The sequence below is a fragment of the Coenobita brevimanus genome, chromosome 74 (genome assembly GCF_032717465.1).
Source record: "Coenobita brevimanus isolate Jiangsu-jjx chromosome 74, ASM3271746v2, whole genome shotgun sequence".
NCBI lineage: Eukaryota > Metazoa > Arthropoda > Malacostraca > Decapoda > Coenobitidae > Coenobita > Coenobita brevimanus.
The window spans coordinates 18,388,386-18,407,830 of record NC_137027.1 but is presented as its reverse complement, the minus strand read 5'-3'; the positions used below and the strand labels follow the sequence as shown (position 1 = coordinate 18,407,830).

At 44.6% G+C, this 19,445-nt stretch overlaps 1 protein-coding gene across 1 annotated transcript; it reads left to right on the top strand.

Annotated features, from left to right (window-relative positions):
• The first annotated feature begins 15,462 nt into the window (after window positions 1-15,462).
• Window positions 15,463-15,879, top strand: LOC145407791 (uncharacterized). The gene has a single exon (XM_080278654.1). It carries the CDS (start codon window positions 15,463-15,465, stop codon window positions 15,877-15,879), a length of 417 nt encoding a protein of 138 aa, XP_080134780.1.
• The last annotated feature ends 3,566 nt before the right edge of the window (window positions 15,880-19,445 follow it).

Here is a 19,445-nt window from a genome sequence, read left to right as displayed (position 1 = left end):
GGAAACAACTCTGGGGAAGCGAGTTCCAGAGAGATGCAGTTCGGGGAATGAAAGAATTCTGATAGGCAGAAGTTCTGCAATATGGCTGAGTGACATTCCAGTCATGAGCGCTACCAGATGCCCTAATAGCACGAGGGAAGGCATGGAGAGGTGGCACCATGGACGCAACTTCATCTGAGCATTTGCCAAAAAAATATATGTAAACTAATGCAAGAGAGGCAACATTTCTTGTTACTTGCAGGGGAGGTAGATTATTTGTAATGGCAGGGTTGTTAATAATTCTAACAGCTTTGTTCCGAATATTGTCTAGTTTTTTTTTATGCAACCTCTCCACATCCATTCCACAAGGGTGAGCAATATTCAAGCTGAGAGCGCACATGACTCTTATAAATTATAGCTAACTGCTCATCAGCGAAGATGTTACGGACTCTGTACAATAATCTAAGTTTCTCTGAGGCGGTTTTAGCAAGTGATCTAACATGAGAAGTCCAGCTGAGGGCAATGTTAAGTGAGACGCCAAGAATTTCGATACTTTTGGAGATGGGAATATTAGTGGCACTGAAGGTAATGTAAGAATCTGGCAATATCTGTCTATTAGTAAATTGTATATATTTAGTTTTACTAGCATTGAAAGAGACTAGGTTGTTTTGTCCCCATTCACTGATCGTAGATAGGTCTTGATTATTGGAGACATGAATGGCAAAGTTGGGAATGTACGAGTGGATGGAGTGGTTGGTCAGTGGGGTGTGCCAGCTGAAGTAGATGGGAATGGTAGTGCTTTGATGGACATCTGTGCTGGTAAGGGGTTGGCAATAGCCAACACCTACTTTCGTCATAAGATGATCCACCGGTATACATGGAGAGTAATGAGGAGGATGGATGGTGAACTTGTTGAACGAAAGGCAATGATAGACTACGTGTGTGTGGATGAGCGAATGAGAAGACAAGTGTTGGATGCAAGGGTGTGGAGAGGGTGGGGGAATGGAGTATCGGACCATCACTTAGTGATGGCCAAGGTAGAGCTGCAAAGAAAGTGGTTGAGGAGACGAAGGGGAAGACAGGAGGAAGCAGCTCCTGTGAGAAGAGTGGAGAAATTGCAAGATAGTGAGAAAATGACAGAGTATAAGAGCATAGTGGAAGAAAGATTGGGAAGGTATGAGCTAGAGCAGATGGAAGGGGTGGAAGACGTATGTAAGATATTCACGGAAGAGATAAGCGCAGCGTGTGAGGCGGTTTGTGGAGTGAGGAGGAGATGCAAGGGTGTGCAAGGGACAGCATGGTGGAATGATGAGGTGAAACGAGCTGTGGAACAAAAGAAGAAGGCATATGGTGAATGGTTGGCGAGTAGAGGTAGGGAGAAGATGAGAGAGAGAAGAGAGAGGTATATGTGAGCAGGAGAAGGGAGGTTAAGAGACTGGTGAAGGAGAGTAAGAAGAAAGTGGATGAAGAGTTTGGGAGGAATCTGAGTGTGAAATGGAGGGAGAGTAAGAAATTGTTTTGGAAGGAGGTAAAGAAAGTAAGGCAGTGTGAAAGGGGAAATAGTAGGGGAGTGAAAGATAGGAATAATAGATTGTTGGTGGAGAAGAGAGAGAAATTGAGGAGATGGAAGGAGCACTTTGAAGATTTGTTGAATGTAGAGAGTGAGAGCAGTGCGAGTATAAGTGGTTGGGGAATGGCTGGGAGAAGAAGAGATGAGAGGAGGGAGGAAGAGATCAGTAGGTCGGAAGTTGTGGAAGCGATGAAGAAGATTAAGCTGGGAAAGGCCCCAGGAATTGATGGAGTGTGTGGTGAAATGCTTAGGTATGGGGGTGAGATTGTTGTGGAGTGGATATGGAAGTTGTGTAGATTGGCTTGGGAAGAGGGAAGGGTTCCAGAGGACTGGAAATCAGGTATAATTGTTCCTCTGTACAAAAGAAAAGGGGAGAGAGAAGTATGTGGTAACCATAGGGGTATTTGCCTTCTTAGTGTGACTGGTAAAATATATGGTAGAATACTCATTGATAGGGTTAGGCAAATGACAGAGGAGCAAGTTGGAGAAGAACAAGGGGGATTTAGGAAGGGAAAAGGGTGTGTAGATCAGATATTTGTTCTAAGATGTTTAGTGGAGAAGTATCTAGAGAAGGGAAGGAAAGTGTATGCTGCCTTCATGGACTTGGAGAAAGCTTATGACAGAATAGATAGGCAAGGTATGTGGAAGGTATTAAGAATATATGGAGTGGAGGGGAAATTGTTGAGTGCTGTGAAGAGTATGTACGAGGGAGCTAGGGCTACGGTGCGAGTGGATGGTGAGCTGAGTGAGTTCTTTGATCTCAATGTGGGACTGAAACAGGGGTGTGTGATGTCTCCATGGCTGTTTAATATATATATGGATGGGGTTGTAAAGGAGGTGCAAGGTAGGGCAGTGGATGTGGGGGTGGCCCTAATGAATGAGGGTGAGATTTGGAAGCTTCCGGTGTTGCTGTTTGCTGATGATACAGTATTGTTGAGTGAAGATGAATGGGAGTTGCAAGGTTTGGTGAATGAATTTGGGACAGTGTGTAGGAGGAGGAAGCTGAAAGTTAATGTAAACAAAAAGTAAAGTTATGGTGTTTGAGAGGAATGAAGTCACAGAGTGTGCAGTGAGGTTGGATGGTGAGGATATGGAGATTGTGAGTGCATTCAAGTACTTGGATAGTGTGATGAGTAAGGATGGAACTTTGGGGGATGAAGTACGTGAAAGGGTACAGCAGGGAAGAAAGGTTGTTGGTACACTGAAAGCAGTGATGAGAAATAGGGAGGTGAGTATGGAAGTTAAGAAGTCACTGCATGATGGTATTGTGATCCCTACCCTGACGTATGGAAGCGAGGCGTGGACCTTGCAAGAGGGGAACAAGTCAAGAGTGAGAGCAGTGGAAATGAGTTACTTGAGAGGAGCATGTGGAGTGACGTGGAGGGACAGGTTGACAAATGAAGAAGTGAAGGAACGTTGTGGGGTAGATGTGGATGTGGTTGAAAAGATTAGGAGAAATACACTGAGGTGGTTTGGACATGTGGAGAGAATGGAGAATGAAAGACTGACTAAGAGGGTGTATGTAGGTGAGGTGGAGGGAGGGAGAGGGAGGGGTAGACCGAGGATGAGGTGGAGGGATGGAGTTGAGAGGTATATGAGGGAGGGGGGGGTGAGTTGGGGGGAGGGGAGTCAAATGGTGGGTGACAGAGTGACTTGGAGGCGATTTGTCTGCGGCCACCCTTTGCGGGATTAGGGCGTCGGGCTATAGATAGAATAGATAGAATAGCTATACTGAGTTGAGAGGTAGAGATACTAGACTTTGTAAATGGGTGTCTGAGTGTGAATGAACTATGTAGTGTTGAGTCATCTGCGGATGAGTGGATGGGATTGTGGGTGACAGATAAGAGATCATTAATATGAACCAGGAATAGGATTGGCGCCAGAACTGACCCCTGCAGCACGCCGGCGTTAATTGAGTGGAAATTCGAATATACATCATCTACTTGTACTCTTATTTTCCTGTCACTAAGAAATGAAGAAATCAAAGGAACAAAAGACGTTAGTCCATATCAAGGGAGTTTGGACAGCAGGGAACGGTGCCATACTCTGTCGAAAGCTTTAGAGATATCAAGAGCTACTACATGAGAGTCTCCATGTAGATCAATTGATTGATGGATGGTATGAGTTAGGAGATTGAGTATGTTAATGGTGGATCTTTCGTGTCGAAAACCATATTGTCTGTCACTAATTAAGTTGTTGGAATCAAGATGTTTAACAATGTGCTTATTAATTAAAGTTTCAAATACCTTGCTAAGAGAAGATGTGACAGCTATTGGTCTGTAATCAGAGGGGTCAGAGGAACTTCCTTTCTTCGGAATTGTGGATATTGGCTTATTTCCATGAATTGGGAATAAAGAAGTACGTATGCATAGTCTGAATAATTTAGCTAGAACAGAAGCAAGATCAGGGGAACACTTTTTCAAAACAACTGGCGGAATTCCATCTGGACCTGGAGCTTTGTTCAATCATTGTGAGGAAAAAAAAAAAAACATAAAAAATCTAGATATTGGTACAGATGGCTTTGAATATGATGCATGTGTTGAAAAGTATTATGAAAAAATGGAGGAATGATGAAAAATTACTTTGCCCTTTGACCATGACCTTTGACACATTACTCAGAATCACTTCATACTTAGCTTACCTTAAATCTTCCTACCAAGTGTGGTCCAGCTCGAATGAAAATTGATTCTGTTGAAAGGGAGAACATTCGAACTTGCCGCGTGACCTACATATAGAACTTTTTTTTCCCGTAGAGTTTCATTACTTCCTGCGACGGGTCTCTGTCATTATTTCGATTTTGGTGTAATTTCAGTCAATAGTTTCTCCATAATCTTGCTAACAGACAAACAAACAGAAGGACAGAAAGAGAAACAAACCGGACCAAACGCGTACCACCCCAGGACTATGCACGCGGGTGAAGTAATCACCCGCTAATAAGAGAGACTTTAAATAAATAAGTTAGGGGATCTGGACATCAAGGATAATTATGGAATCAATGAGATGTAAGACTGGGAATGAAGTAGATAGAGCTTGGAGAAAGGAAAGGAGAAAGGTGAAGGGGACGACCATCAGAGGAATGATTGGCTATGGAGATCAGCCCACATCTTGGAAGACTATAATGAAAATAAATGATTATAGAAGAAAAAAATATAACCATACAGGCATATCAGATGGAAGAAGATGAAGCAAAAAACATAACAGAGGGAAGAAAACCTAAAAGAAAGACGATAAAAAATGGGAAAACAAGCATGGTGGGAATTAGAAGAACAATATCTGAAGGTAGTAGAGAAGTATAAAATAAGGAGTGAAGAGAGAAACTGGAGAAAGAAAAGGGGGATGGTGAAAGGGACAACCATCAGAGGAGACAGAGAGGCTAAGGAGGCATCAATACACTCTCCTCACTGCTCAGACTTCGAGACCTAATTATTTAACACACTTTTCCCAGGCTCCTCCTCCTCCGACTACTACTATCCACTCCTCATTTCTCTTACAGTACCTCGAGTTTTCCGCCTGCCTCTCTCTCTCTCTCTTCCTTCCCTATCCACCTCTCTTGTTCTTCCCCCCCCCCCTCTTCACTTTCCTTCATTTGGAGCTTCGCAGAGCCTCGGGGAATGGTGAATTGGGGGAGGGGGAAGTTGGAGAGGGTAATGATGAGGTGGAAGAGAGAGTGACCGAATATTTTATTAGTGGTTCTGGTTTTCCGTCAGGCTGGAAGAGTTTTTATGATTCTCATCAACTGCCTGAGATTATTTCATGTTCTTCCTCACGGGCTTTTGAGCGTGTGTGTGTGTGTGTGTGTGTGTGTGTGTGTGTGTGTGTGTGTGTGTGTGTGTGTGTGTGTGTGTGTGTGTGTGTGTGTGTGTGTGTGTGTGTGTGTGTGTGTGTGTGTGTGTGTGTGTGTGTGTGTGTGTGTGTGTTGATTTGATGCTGTTTGTTTACCTCCCTATCCCCTAGGAATAGGATGATGGACTGCTGGAGTATAGCACCTTCAACCTGCAATCCACCAGATTCAAGTTCAGATGAGCCTGGAGCCAAAATATCTGTGATTTTACTGGCTGGAAATTCCAGTCCCCATGACTTAAGCTAATCAACTTTTATTGCATACATGGATTAACTTCCCTGGTTCAGACAAGTCTTCCAAGTTCCACTTACACAGAATCAGGGAGAAAAGGCAGAACTTGAAGGTCTGTGTGTGTGTGTGTGTGTGTGTGTGTGTGTGTGTATAAGAGAGAGGGGGAGGGAGGGGAAAAGCCTATCATAGCAAAGTACCTCAATACTGGACCAGTGGCTCAGACGCAGCAGCGTCCAAGTGGCTCAGACGCAGCAGAAGAGATGGAAATCAGTGATGCAGCCAAAACTGACAATGATATAACTGGAAGTATAGAAAGTATACGACCTCTCTGCAAGTGGATTTCGCCCATGCAGCATATTAATCTGAAGAATACTCATAAAGCCCACAAGTAAAAAGTAGTTACAGTGTAAAGGTGGTGCATGTTCATTATTTTTTTTTAATGCAACGAAGAACGAATCAAAGGCCAGGGGGCCTTCAAATTGCTCCATCCAAGAAAAAAAATGATAACAGAGAGCCAATCTCAGGATCTGTCCATTTCTCAATATTAATTTAGGCTGCGAAAACAGTAACATCGTTCAACACGATAATATTCTCCATTTCGCTGAAAGTTTTTCTTGTGTGGATTATAATCATACGTTATGGAGTGTGAGGGGGGGATCTATTCTTTGTCTTAATTATATCTTTCACTTGTTCAGAGAGCACTTTGATAAAACTGTACTGTCGGTGTAGTTTGTGTTACAGATAAAACACTCTCCTCCCTCCTCCCCTCTCCCTCATACTCTTTCCACCATCTCCCCACCATTCTCTCCAACGCTGCCATACTTATTATGCCATGAGTTGTGTGGGTCAAGACTGAAGCTAATTGAGACTTGAGTTTAGAGAGGGTATTCATTCCCGGCTACGCGGGGACGTCGGTGCCGCTATTAACAGTCTTTTACTACAGCCTGTTTAATGGCAACGCCCGGCCCTGTTGTCGCGCCTGGCTTGCAATACCAACTTGGGCACAGATCTCCATGGCTTGAGGGAGATTTCGTTAACACCCAGATCTCCATGGCTTGAGGGAGATTTCGTTAACACCCGTCTTCTCCACTACTAGTCTTCCTTAGTGATTTATTTTGCTTATTATCGGTTACCGGTATTTTCTATTACTATTACAATTTAATGGGATACCCCTCCGTGTCATCGAGCCAAACTTGCAATACGTTAATGAGTTACGTTCTCCACTGATTACAAAATTTCGTAAGCCCCCTTATCTCTTCTTTGGTGGTTTATTTTCCTCCTAGTTACTATTATTGTCTATCACTGTTGCTATCTATTACACATACTACCAATGAAGTGCGTTTTGTGAGTCCGTGACGAACGAGCGGGCGTTTGTGCATACGCTTATCATCATGATTTCATCATGGTGTAAACTGTCAACATTTCTGGTGGGGTAGTTGAACAATAACAGAAGAATAAGTGAACTAAAATATTTACTTTCTCACGTTTTCTCTCCTTCACGTTATCTCTCTGAATGTGCATATACTGTAGCAAGGCGCTGTAGCATTTATTACACTCGCAATGTTCAGTTCTCTGCTCTCGACTTGCCGTGTCAATGAACTGCTTTGGTAAACGCTTGGCTCTTGATCGAATGATAAAGGCCAGAAATGAGGCGATTACCCTTGCTGATTTCACCCCCATAGAAAAAAATGTTTATGTAATATTATGAGCGTATCCGATATTTAATTGTTAGAATTCATGCAAGAAAGCAGTGTTACATCAGAAAATCTTTTTAAATTCGATTTCTTAGTTAGGCATGTCAACTGAAGCCCTTGATACATTCCCTTGGAGAGCTGGGATTCCAAGGGGTGTCTTTGTTCTCGTGAGTAAATATATAGCTAAAAAAAAAGTATTGAATTTATCTGCTACCTGCTGAAAGAATCTCTTCTCTATCTCACATAGTAGGAGAGTTATTATTCTCTTAAAACCATCACGGTCCGGCGGTCTCGTCTCAGGCTGGGCCGGGTCCTGTCTGGCCACTCATTTCTCAGCCGAACTTAAGGACGCGTTCACACGTGTCCTCAAATGAGAGTTGGCAACATGTAAGCAACACAGTAACGAACACACTGCAAACATGTTGGGAAGAGCAGCGTCCAGATCAGTTGACAACATCATGAAGTCTCAACTGCCTCGTATGGACACACTTATCCCATCACCTCTGCTGCCAGTGTTCGAAGCCGCACTGAAACGTGTTTGCATATATCTGTCCAAATACTGCTGCAAACATGTTCCCAAACATGTTGCCGGCCGTGTTGCCAACAAATGTTCGAGTACACGTGTGGACGCGCACTTAAGTAAACATCATTTCACTTAAGTAAACATCGTTTTACTCGCTGCGCTCGTTGGCTAGTAATGAGAGGTTTCTGAATAATTAGAAAATCGTATTTGTTTTTATTTTCTCCAACACTCATTACTATAATCTTCTTACTTTAACTTGGAATGCAAATGACACCTTTCCATCTTGAATGCTGAGTTGTTACAATATTCGAAAGAGGGAGAGCTATGGAAATGATGTAGAGCCATAGCCGCATCTCACTGTGCCACTGAGGTAAGTGGAATAAGTTTCAAAAGGATGAAAATCTGGGCCATGTTAAGGTAAGAGAAGTGTAGTGGTGTCATACGCCTCGAAGGGACGGAACATCGACAATATTATGGAAGAAATTCTGATGGAGATACAAGTATATTTTCGTCCCTCACACCTTCGCTTATCTCTTTCGTGAGGAGTTAGGGAGTCTCGTAAGTTGAAGGGAACACGAGTACAAGACACATATATAACACTTGTCCTTAACTGTTGAAGACAACAACAACACCAGTTACTTTAGCTTCAATGTAGCAAGAAATAACTCGATAAGATGCGGGTACACACCCAGCTGACTACCTGTCTTGCTTTCCATCTCTCCTGGTAAATCTGGCCACTCGGTACGACTTTATATATACAATACACGTAAACACATCTGGTCAGCACTCCCGCTCCGCTCTAAATTCATTGCTCATATTTTAGTCTGTAACTTTTTATCCATTTAACTGATCTACACATGCTATAAATGTAATTGCCTTGTACTACTTTGAAGTCATGCAGTAACTCTGTATTGTTCCAAGTCAATAATCACTGCCATGTCTATTTCTTCCCAGCACATATGTGGTTGTGTCTAGGAATGTAATAGGAAGATTGTTGGATGTGAGAGTTCTGAGAGGGGAGGGTGGAGGTATGTCTGACCACTACCTGGTGGAGGGAAAGTTAAGAGTAGGTAAGAAATGGGTGAGAGCTAGGAGGGTTAGGTGTGGCAGGGAGGTTTTGAAAGTAAGTAAGTTGGATAAAAGAGAGAAATAGATAGAGTATCAGGAGAAATTGAAAGATGAGTGGAACGCAGTGAAAGATCAGGAAAATGGCAGTGTGGAGGAGGAATGGCATTTGTTTAAGAGTGCTGTGGTGGGGCATGCAGAAGAGGTGTGTGGTGTTAGACGTGTGGGTGGTGGTGTAAGAAAAGGAAGTGAATGGTGGTGTGAGGAAGTAACTATGGCTGTGGCTGAGAAGAGACGTGCATATGAAGTGTGGCTGCAGAGGAAGGATGAGATGTCATATCAAAGGTATAAGGAAAAGAGGAATAGGAAGAGAAGGGCTGTGCGTGATGCTAAAGTGGCAGCAGATGAGAGGTGGGGTAGGTGGCTGACAGAGAATTTTCAACAGAATAAGAAAATGTTTTGGAAGGAAGTGAAAAGGGTGCAAAAGGGAGAGTCAGGGAAGGAAGAACGAGTAAAAGCAGAGGATGGAAGGATGCTAATTGAGATGGATGCAGTAAGGAAGAGATGGGTGGAGAATTTTGAAAGATTGTTAAATGTAGAGGAGGAAACGGTGGCTGAGATTGTGGCGGATGGAAGGGTGCAAGGAATAAATGTGTTGGGAGAATTGAATAATTCTTTGATCATGAAGGAGGAAGTGGAGAAGGCAGTAAAGGAGATGAAAACAGGGAAAGCTGCAGGTGTGGATGGGTGTGCTGTGGAATGCCTGAAGGGTGGTGGAGTGACTACTGTTGACTGGTTAGTAAGATTGTTGAATGTGTGCTCTGTGAAAGGTATGGTGCCAATTGACTGGGGAAGTGCTTGTGTGGTCCCGTTGTATAAAGGCAAGGGTGATAAGTATGAATGTACTAGCTTTAGGGGTATAAGTCTGTTGAGTGTTGTAGATAAGGTGTATGGTAGAGTGTTAATAATGAGAGTTAGAGAGGGTACAGAGGGAGTGACTGGTGAACAGCAGTGTGGCTTTATGAAAGGGAAGGGATGCGTGGATCAGGTGTTTGTTGTGAGACAAGTGTGTGAAAAGTATTTAGCGAAAGGCAAGGATGTGTTTTGGGCATTTATGGATTTAGAGAAAGCGTATGATAGAATTGACAGGGAGGCTTTGTGGACTGTTTTAAGATTGTATGGACTTGATGGTAGGTTACTAAAAGGGGTGAAAAGTTTTTATGTAAATAGTAGAGCGTGTGTGATTGGTTTCCCGTGAGGGTGGGTCTGCAACAGGGATGTGTGAAGTCGCCTTGGTTGTTTAATATTTACATGGATGGTGTTGTAAGGGAGGTGAATGCAAGAGTTTTAGGTGGAGGTCTGAGTCTGGTGAATGTTGATGGTGGAGAGTGGAATCTGAAGTAGCTGCTGTTTGCAGATGATACTACACTGGTGGCTAATTCAGTGGAGAGATTGAGACAGTTGGTAGAGGAGTTTGGAAGGGTGTGTGAAAGGAGGAAATAGAAAGTAAATGAGAATAAGAGTAAAGTGATGAAGTGTACGAGGTTGGTGGATGGTAGGGGGATGAATATAGTTTTGAATGGCGAGTTGCTTGAGAAGGTATAGTGTTTTAAATATCTAGGGTCACATGTTGCTGTGGATGGAAGAATAGATGCAGAAGTGAAGTTTAGAATAAATGAAGTAGGAAAGATGCTGGGAGGAATGCAAAAAGTGTTTAGATGTCGTTCGCTTAGAATGGATGTAAAGAGAAGGCTGTATGAGAGTGTTGTGGTACCGGATGCATTGTATGGGGCTGAAACATGGAATATCGTTGTAGCAGTGAGGAGAAGTTTGAATGTAATAGAAATGAGGTGTCTGAGGAGTATGTGTGGAGTGACGCGTATGGACTGAGTGCGAAATGATGAAGTGCGAAGGAGAACTGGAGTTGTTCGGGAGATGGCTGGTAGAGTTGTGGTTTGGGCATGTGGAGAGAATGGATAATGAGCGATTGGTGAAAAAGATAACTAGATCTGATGTGAGAGGTGTAAGGCTGAGAGGAAGACCACGAATAGGATGGATGGACAGTGTGAAGAGAGTGCTGGATGCCAGAGGGATGTTTGTTGAGCAAGGAAGAGTGGCTGTGTGTGATAGAAATAAATGGAGAGAAATTGTGAATGAATAAGTGATGATGCAGCCCTGAGGGGATACTCTCCTGCATTTGGTCTGATCAGCTAATCAGGTCAGGTGCGGGTAAGGGGATGGGTCCGTTATGATGTGGCAGGGGTAAACCAATTCTGCTGTCGGGCCCTGCTGCGGATGTCACTGATTGCATTGCGCAGTATGCGGTGAGAATCTGTCCGTTCTCCCCTTTGGGGCTAAGATGCGAATGAATGTGTTTGAATGGATGAGTAAATGGGGAGTGTGTCGTCCTGTCTCGGCTACCTCCCTTTCCTTGGGGAAAGCAGCCTAGGTATATAGATAGACAGACATTTGTGTTTAGCTATCCTTACCATTTGCCTTGGTGTAGCCCCTAGTAAAATTCCCATTAATTAAAATGCTACAGTGGTAACTTCCCAGAGTGTTTTAAGAACATGGACACCTTAACACTTATCCGTCAATTCCTTCCTACATTCACGTACGATATTAACACGTGATTAACACAAGTTGATGCCGTGTGGCCTAAAGATACCAGTCATGACGACAAATTCAGAGCAATTGTCCGCACTCTCCCAACTCAAGTAGCTGGCCTTGTGCAGGACGTACTCCTGACACCACCTACAGAACACAAATACAAAACCCTGAAGGAGAGTCTACTGCGGGCCCTAAGGAAATCAAAGCAAGCGCTTTTTATGGAGCTGGATGCAATTCGCTCCCAACAGCAACCCACTTTGCCCTCCTTGCCCACATTCAAGCCACATTCACGGCAGCTCGGGCCACCTGATCAGATGACCTCCTCAGACACCAACACCTCCAGTTGATGCCACCAGAATTCCGACTCCACCTAGCAGCCCTGGGCCCTGGCACGTCCCTTGCTGAGTTCATCAAGAGGGCGGACACTCTTTAAGAAACTCAACAGCATTACGCTTGTCACAAAAGACTTTGTAGTAACTTGTAGAGAAGTTATATATATAGTACACTTGTGGACGAGCGGTTGTTATATGTGAGTGGCTTTGTAAGTAGATAATCTTGGTTCCCTTTTGTCATGCAATGACAGGAGAGGTAAAGAATAGTATGGGACTATTTTTATTTGTCTTGAAAATATTAACAAAGTCTCTCACACACGAGTGAAGTTAAGTAGAGTCCCGCTAGCTACCTTCCTCTCTCTCTCTCTCTCTCTCTCTCTCTCTCTCTCTCTCTCGCCCATGTTGCTAGGCTCGTTCTCCCTACTACCTGCCGGTTCTATGGCCTGTCTCCTTCTCAGCTCTGCTTCCTAAATTCTGGTGTAGCAGGGGTCGTGTCACGTGTGTTACACTGTGGTTGGAAAGTTCTAGAAACCTGTGTGTGAGTATGTGTGTGTATGGTTACTAGGCTTTGTTCGTATGCTATCTCGCTGACACACTACCTATATCATCCCCTGACTTGCTACTTCCTGTGTATTGTCAACATTTCCTCAGTTAACTTGCAAGATCATTTCCCTTTCCCAGGCTTGCCTGGAGCTTCGTCCATCCATCTATTTATCTATCAATCTATTATGATTTGTAATTATAATATGGACTCATAACATGCTAACCATCCAGTAAGTGCACACACCGTTTTTTCCCCTGTCATAGCCCCCAGTGCTACCCCTAGTGAAATAGTGGTGTCAGTGAACAGTGTTGCGAACAAAAACGGTTCCATGTCAGAGCTGTGTACCTTATTAGCAAATTTAACAAATAGAATAGACAAGCTGGAAAATAAAATAAGTGGCTTCACCACTCAGACCCCTAGTGTTGCTAATAATTCACCAGCCCCTCAATGTTCCAACAGTGTTCCCCCAGTGAACCGTGGTCGTAATGCTATTCCCCAAACAGCAAGGGACGATTTTGTGTTGTATACCTATCACAAGCACTTTGGCATGGAAGGCAGACGATGTGCACCACCCTGCATATTCATGGAAACGCATATGGTGGGAGACAGTCCCAGTAGTGTCTCCCGCCACACACACCAAACGACCCCTCAATATCAGCACACCCAAAGCCATGACACATTCCCCTGGCTCCAGGGAACTATTATCCGTTAAAGACGCCATCTCCGGCACAAAATACATTTTTGACACTGGAGCAGCATTCAGTATAATCCCTCCTATGTCTGACAACAAAATGGCTCAGCAGCCCGCATTTGACCTAATAGCAGTAAACGGCACCCCCATAGCCACATACAGCACAGAATCCCGTCATGTGGCACTCGCTCAATCAGTGTCATTTACATGGCCGTTCCTCATTGCAGACGTTAATCAACCCATAATTGGTGTTGACTTCTTGGAGGCACATGAATTGCTAGTGGATACCAGAGGACGGAATCTATATCACAGACCCTCATACTCGTCCATCAAAGTAACCGGGTGTGCTGGTAATCCTCCACTCATTACACACCTTCGCCAGGAGTCCTCATACTATTCCATAGATTCCCCTCTTGACCTCTCAGATGCCTAACAATGGTCGTACAGACCATGGAGTAGAGCACTGCATCATCACTTCCGGACTGCCCTGTTTCGTCCATCCCAGACGTCTTCCCCCAGAACTTCGTTAGGCAGCAGAAAAGGAGTTTCAGGTGATGCTCGACGAGGGCACCATTTGGCCATCATCAAGCTGCTGGGCATCCCCTCTACACATGGTTCTGAAGGCACAGCAGGGTGAGTGGAGAGCATGTGGGGACTACAAGGCACTGAATATGATGACAGTTCCCGATAGATACCCCATTCCCCACATCCAGGATTTCCACCACCAACCGCACGGCCTTCGTGTATTTTCCAAGATCAATTTACTCAGGATTTCTACCAAATCCCTGTGGCAGAGAAGGACATCCCCAAGATGGCAGTAACCACCCCCTTTGGCCTTCTTGAATACACAAAGATGAGTTTTAGACTCAGGAAGGCTGCACAAACGTTTCAGAGATTTATGGACCAGGTTGTCAGGGGCTAGATTTCGTCATGGTATACATCAGTGATATCCTTATCGCTTCTGATTCCTATGAGCAGCACAAATCACATCTCCAAATGCTGTTCCAATGCCTTCAGGACTATGGGCTGAGTGTGCACCCGGTGAAGTGTATCCTCGGTGCAGACGAATTGGATTCCTTTGGCCACAGGGTGTCTGCCACAGGTATCACGCCCCTCCCGCATAAGGTGGATGCCATTAAGGACTTTCCATGCCTGGCTACACCACGAAGGCTCAGGGAGTTCTTGTGGATGGTCAATTATTATCACAGGTTCCGGAGAAACGCCGCATCCACACTAGCCCCCCTTAATGATCTCCTGAAGAGGAAAAAAAGACATCCTTCAAGCCTCTTCAGTGGACCACACAGTCAGACCATGCCTTTACCACCCTTAAAAAACACATCGGCACTGCACCCCGCCTAGCATACCCATCACCAGATGCCCCCATCACACTCACCATAGACGCCTCTGCCGAAGTTGTGGGTGCAGTCCTACAACAACAAATCAGTGGTGTGAATGTGCCTGTTGCATTCTTCAGCCAGCACCTTAACCCTGCCCAGCGCAAATACAGTGCCTTCGGCAGGGAGTTGCTGGCTATATATGAGGCAGTCAGACATTTCAGGCACCTTCTGGAAGGTGGAGAATTCACCATCCTCACAGACCCTAAACCCCTTATTTACGCCATGGCTCAGAAAGGGGAAAATTGATCTCCTTGGGTGGCAAGACAGCTAGCCTTTGTATCAGAGTTTTCCACTAACATCCAGCATATCAGTGGGGACCTGAACAAGGTTGTGGATGCCCTGTCCCATGGAGTCTCAGCTGTCGGCCCTAGACTACCCCCGCTTGACCATGCAGCCTTGGCCCAGGAGCAGGAGGACGATCAGGAACTCCAAGCATTGCTGCAGTCTGCAACCTCACTTCAGCTGCAATAGTTTGATGTCACCGGCACACCCCGGAAACTCTGGTGTGACATATCCTGTGGGACGGCACGGCCCTGTATTCCCAAACGATTCTGAAGGCAAGTCTTTAGTCATTATCATGAAATGGCGCACCCAAGCATTTGTGGTACACACAGCTTACTTAGCCGGCAAGTGGTATGGCCAGGTATGAGGCGTGACACCACCAACTGGGTCCGAGCGTGCATGGCTTGTCAGTCAGCAACAGTGCATCGCCACACCAAGACACCACTTCAACTCCTGCCCACACTAACTCAATGTTTCCACACACTCCACATTGACATCCTTGGCCCCCTCCCCGAATGTAGGGGTAACCGCTATATCTTAATGTGCATAGATACAGTAGAGTGACAAGGTGGGTCGAGGACACGCCCATGCTCGATGCTATGACTGACCGTGTGGCATATCACTTCCTGGCATCCTGAGTTGCTTGTTTGGGTGTCCCGCAGATCAAGGCCCCCAATTCGAATCTCAGACCTGGCAATACCTAATGGACTTCCTGGTTGCTAAACGCCACAGAACCTCTGCATATCACCCTCAAGCAAATGGGATGATTGAGCACTGCCATCGTTGCCTGAAGGAAGAACTGAGGGCACTTCCCCACCCAGTGAATTGGGTGCCAATACTCCTCCTAAACTTGAGGGTTACAGAGAAGGAGGACATCGGTACCTTCCCGGCAGAGCTAACGTATGGAGAGGACTTGAGGCTGTCAGGGCAGTTCGCCCCGCAACCAGGCACGCTGGCCCTAGTTTTCCTCCCAGAGCTCCAGCAGGCAATGCAGGCACTACGTCAAGTCCCTCCTCATTCTTGCCAGCACCAGACAACGTTCATCCCTCACTCCCTACTAAACACCGAACAGGTCTTCGTGAGAAGGGGTCACCACACTTCACCACTCCAAACCCCATAATAAAGCCCATACCCTGTGATCACAAACTCAGACAAAAGAGTCACAATATAAAAACACGGGAAATCACCCATAATTTCTGCAGACAAAGTCAAACCGGCCACACCACAAACCCAGTCACAGCCAACACCCCACACGTCATCTCCCAACCTTGCCAGCCCACCAGGCACATGCACACACTGTACACCTCATACCCCGGCACCAGCACTTACAGTACATGCTCCACTCACACACACACACACCTCCCATCCCATTTGTCAATTTGTACCCTCCACTCCCTGTCATCACCACACACCGACTCAGTTGTCATACAGTACAGCACACCACTACCACTGACGGAAACACTCCCTCACTACCACCCACACTACCATCCACAAACCCTACCTTGAGCACTGACCTTACACCTAATCCACCCTCTCCATCAACCTCAGGTGATCCTATCTCCCACCTTACTCCCCAGCTCCCATCCCTTACCCAGTCCTTACCCCTAACCCACCCTCTTCATCAACCTCAGGCTATCCTACCCCACACTCAGTCCCCACCCCTCCCCCAGACCCCTCATCCCTCAACACCCATTGTTCTCGTAATCCCTCTACCACTCACCACAAGCCTACAAACTACATCAACAACTACCACATTTACCTACACATAATCAGGCCATTTCAGCAAACCACTACAATTTTACACTCCATCAGATAATCTGATTCCAAACACCGCAGACACTCCATGTCGTCACACACCTACATTTTATTCGTATTGTACAGAATAATTTTTTTGTGTGTTCTCCCTCATACATTGGCTCAGTTGTAAAGGCGGGCATAACTCTCTTATTCATTTGCTCATAATAACTAAGCACCAGTCAAAACTCATACAGAAAGTTATGCCCGGGTACTATTTCTTAATTTATAGTCATCCCCCCCCCTCTTTAATACCTTACTCCATCACACATAGCCATGCAATGGACTTGTCATTATAATTCCCCTGTCTATCACAACTCCTATTTGTAATTACCGCATTCAAATCACTTTCAAAAGTTCGCTCACTTTGAGAACTGTATATATATTTTTTTGTACCTTGTGTCCTAATAATATTTTTTTTTCCTTTTTTTTGCCATAAAACGGAGGGGGGGAGGGGGAGTGCTGTGCCGTATATTACACCACAAAGTATTGTACCTCACATTTCACCTACGCACGTGGTTTCCTTCCCTCGTGGCTTTTCCGCATTTGACCTACACACGTGGTTTCCTTTCCTCTTGGCTTTTCCGCATTTCACCTACGCACGTGGTTTCCTTCCCTCGTGGCTTTTCCCCACATTGTTCTTGCACTTACTCTCTACTAGTGTCGCTATCAATAGTATTCAATTTCTCATTCCTCCTCATCTGTACTAGTGCTGCTACCAATAATGTGCAATTTCTCATCCCCCCTCATCTGTACTAGTGCCGCTTCCAATAATATTCAATTTCACTTCCTTCCTCACCTGTTCCAGTGCCGCTACCAATAATATTCAATTTCTCTTCCCTCCTCATCTGTAGTGGTGCCTAAACCACTCAAATTTGCCTATTCAGGCAACCTAGGCGTACTGATGCTTTGCCTACCTCATTAAGGGGCTTAAAACCAGGCGGGCGACCTAGCTTGCTCTCCTTTTCTCTCTCAACGTCACTCGGCTGACTACCTGTCTTGCTCTCCATCTCTCCTGGTAAATCTGGCCACTCGGTACGACTTTACAAATACAATACAGCTCAGCACTCCCGCTCTGCACTAAATTCATTGCTCATATTTTAGTCTGTAACTATTTATCCATTCAATTGATCTACACATGCTGTAAATGTAATTGCCTTGTACTGCTTTGAAGTCATACGGTAACTCTGTATTGTTCCAAGTCAATAATCACTGCCATGTCTATTTCTTCCCAGCACATTTGTGTTTAACTATCCTCACCATTTGCCTTGGTGTAGCCCCGAGTAAAATCCCCAATAACTAAAACTTTATAAGATCCTGAGACAATACCAACTATGATACGAAACTCAAGTCTCAGCCACCGAAGACAATCCAACTTCCTTAACAAACCAATCATTCTCCATGCCTGCCTGCCTGGTCTGGGGACTTTTCTCACTCCTAACTTTTATTCCGTCCAGTTTCTGTTGAGATATATCCTATTGACAATAATGTAAAATACACATCAAGAACCCGGATTTATTTTGTCTAGTTTCTCGCTCAGGAATTTTCGGCCTCTACCAGATGGGATCATTTTTGCTAGGTTACTTAGAGTCATGACGTTCTCTTTATTATGTTCGTGCTGTCCCTAAACACACACACACACACACAATGTTTTCAGTTCGGCTCCCCTCTGTCCCAACACACCTGAGCTGCCTGTCTTCTTCACAGCCTGCCTACTCCTTGTCTATCATACTTTACCTTCGTCTCTCCATCCAGCCAACCACATCATCCCATTTGCGGTATGTAGGAGGACTACAGGGCCTTCAAAGCAGGCTGTGAAGCCTATGCCCAGAGTCGGTCACATAAAAAAAAAAAAAAAAAATACTCCACACTTTGGCTTTCACGACGTCTTTAAGCTTTTTATCTGACATATGAAAATTCTTGATGCTGGACAGGAACGCCTTCTTGTGGTGGCACCAATGTAGCCTGGTGGTGGAGTTGCAAGCTTCTACAAACGCTCATCCCCATTCTTATCTCCAGAAAGGAGAATGGTCGACTGAAAGACAAGGGCAGCTTCGGCATGCAAGGCACTGGGTTTATATTCAGATGATCTTGCAGCTACAGCAGCAAAACACGTCCCCACATCCTTATGCCTGAAATAACCCTTCCACTTTGCAAAACTCTGGGTCTTCCTCTATCTGTTTTTTCCCCTGCCTACGACCTCCAAAATGTTATTCGTAATTTCCTATACATCTCGAAATTAAAGAATCTTGATTTCGCTTTGGATGGATAGAAGAAGAAGAAGAAGAAGAAGAAGAAGATGATGATGATGATGATGATGATGATGATGATGACGATGATGATGACGATGATGTTGATGAACTTCCTGTTCCTGTTTTGGGATTACTCCCTCTTTATGTGGGCTAATGATGATGCTAATAACAATGATGATGATGATGATGATGATGATGATAATGGTAATTTAATGATTCTTCTTCTCATGATTCGGAATTCCTCCCTCGCCATATAATGATGATCATGATGGTGATGAATTTTCTGCTCATGTTTCTGGATTCCTTCCTCGCCATGCAGTGATGATGATAATAATAATAATGATGATGATGATGAAGATGATGATTATGACTCTCCTTCTCACGTACCCAGGCAAAAAAAAAAAATTGTATAGCTGTAGCAAAAATGTAAAAAAAAAAAAAATGAAGTCACAGCACACGTGTGGAACCTGTCCGAGCGAACAAATAGGTAGTTTTATTATTATTATTTTTTTTTTACTGCATTTGGCTTAATTATTATTTTTTTTAATGATTGGAACCACTGGGAGGCACTTTCATGACAGTTTAGAAAATTACCTTTTTTGATTGGCCTCATAAATGAAAAACAATAAAAAGCATTGTT

Bases quoted from the DNA above. Each gene is read 5' to 3' on its own strand.
- LOC145407791 (XM_080278654.1), top strand. From the start codon at position 15,463: ATGGACTTCCTGGTTGCTAAACGCCACAGAACCTCTGCATATCACCCT.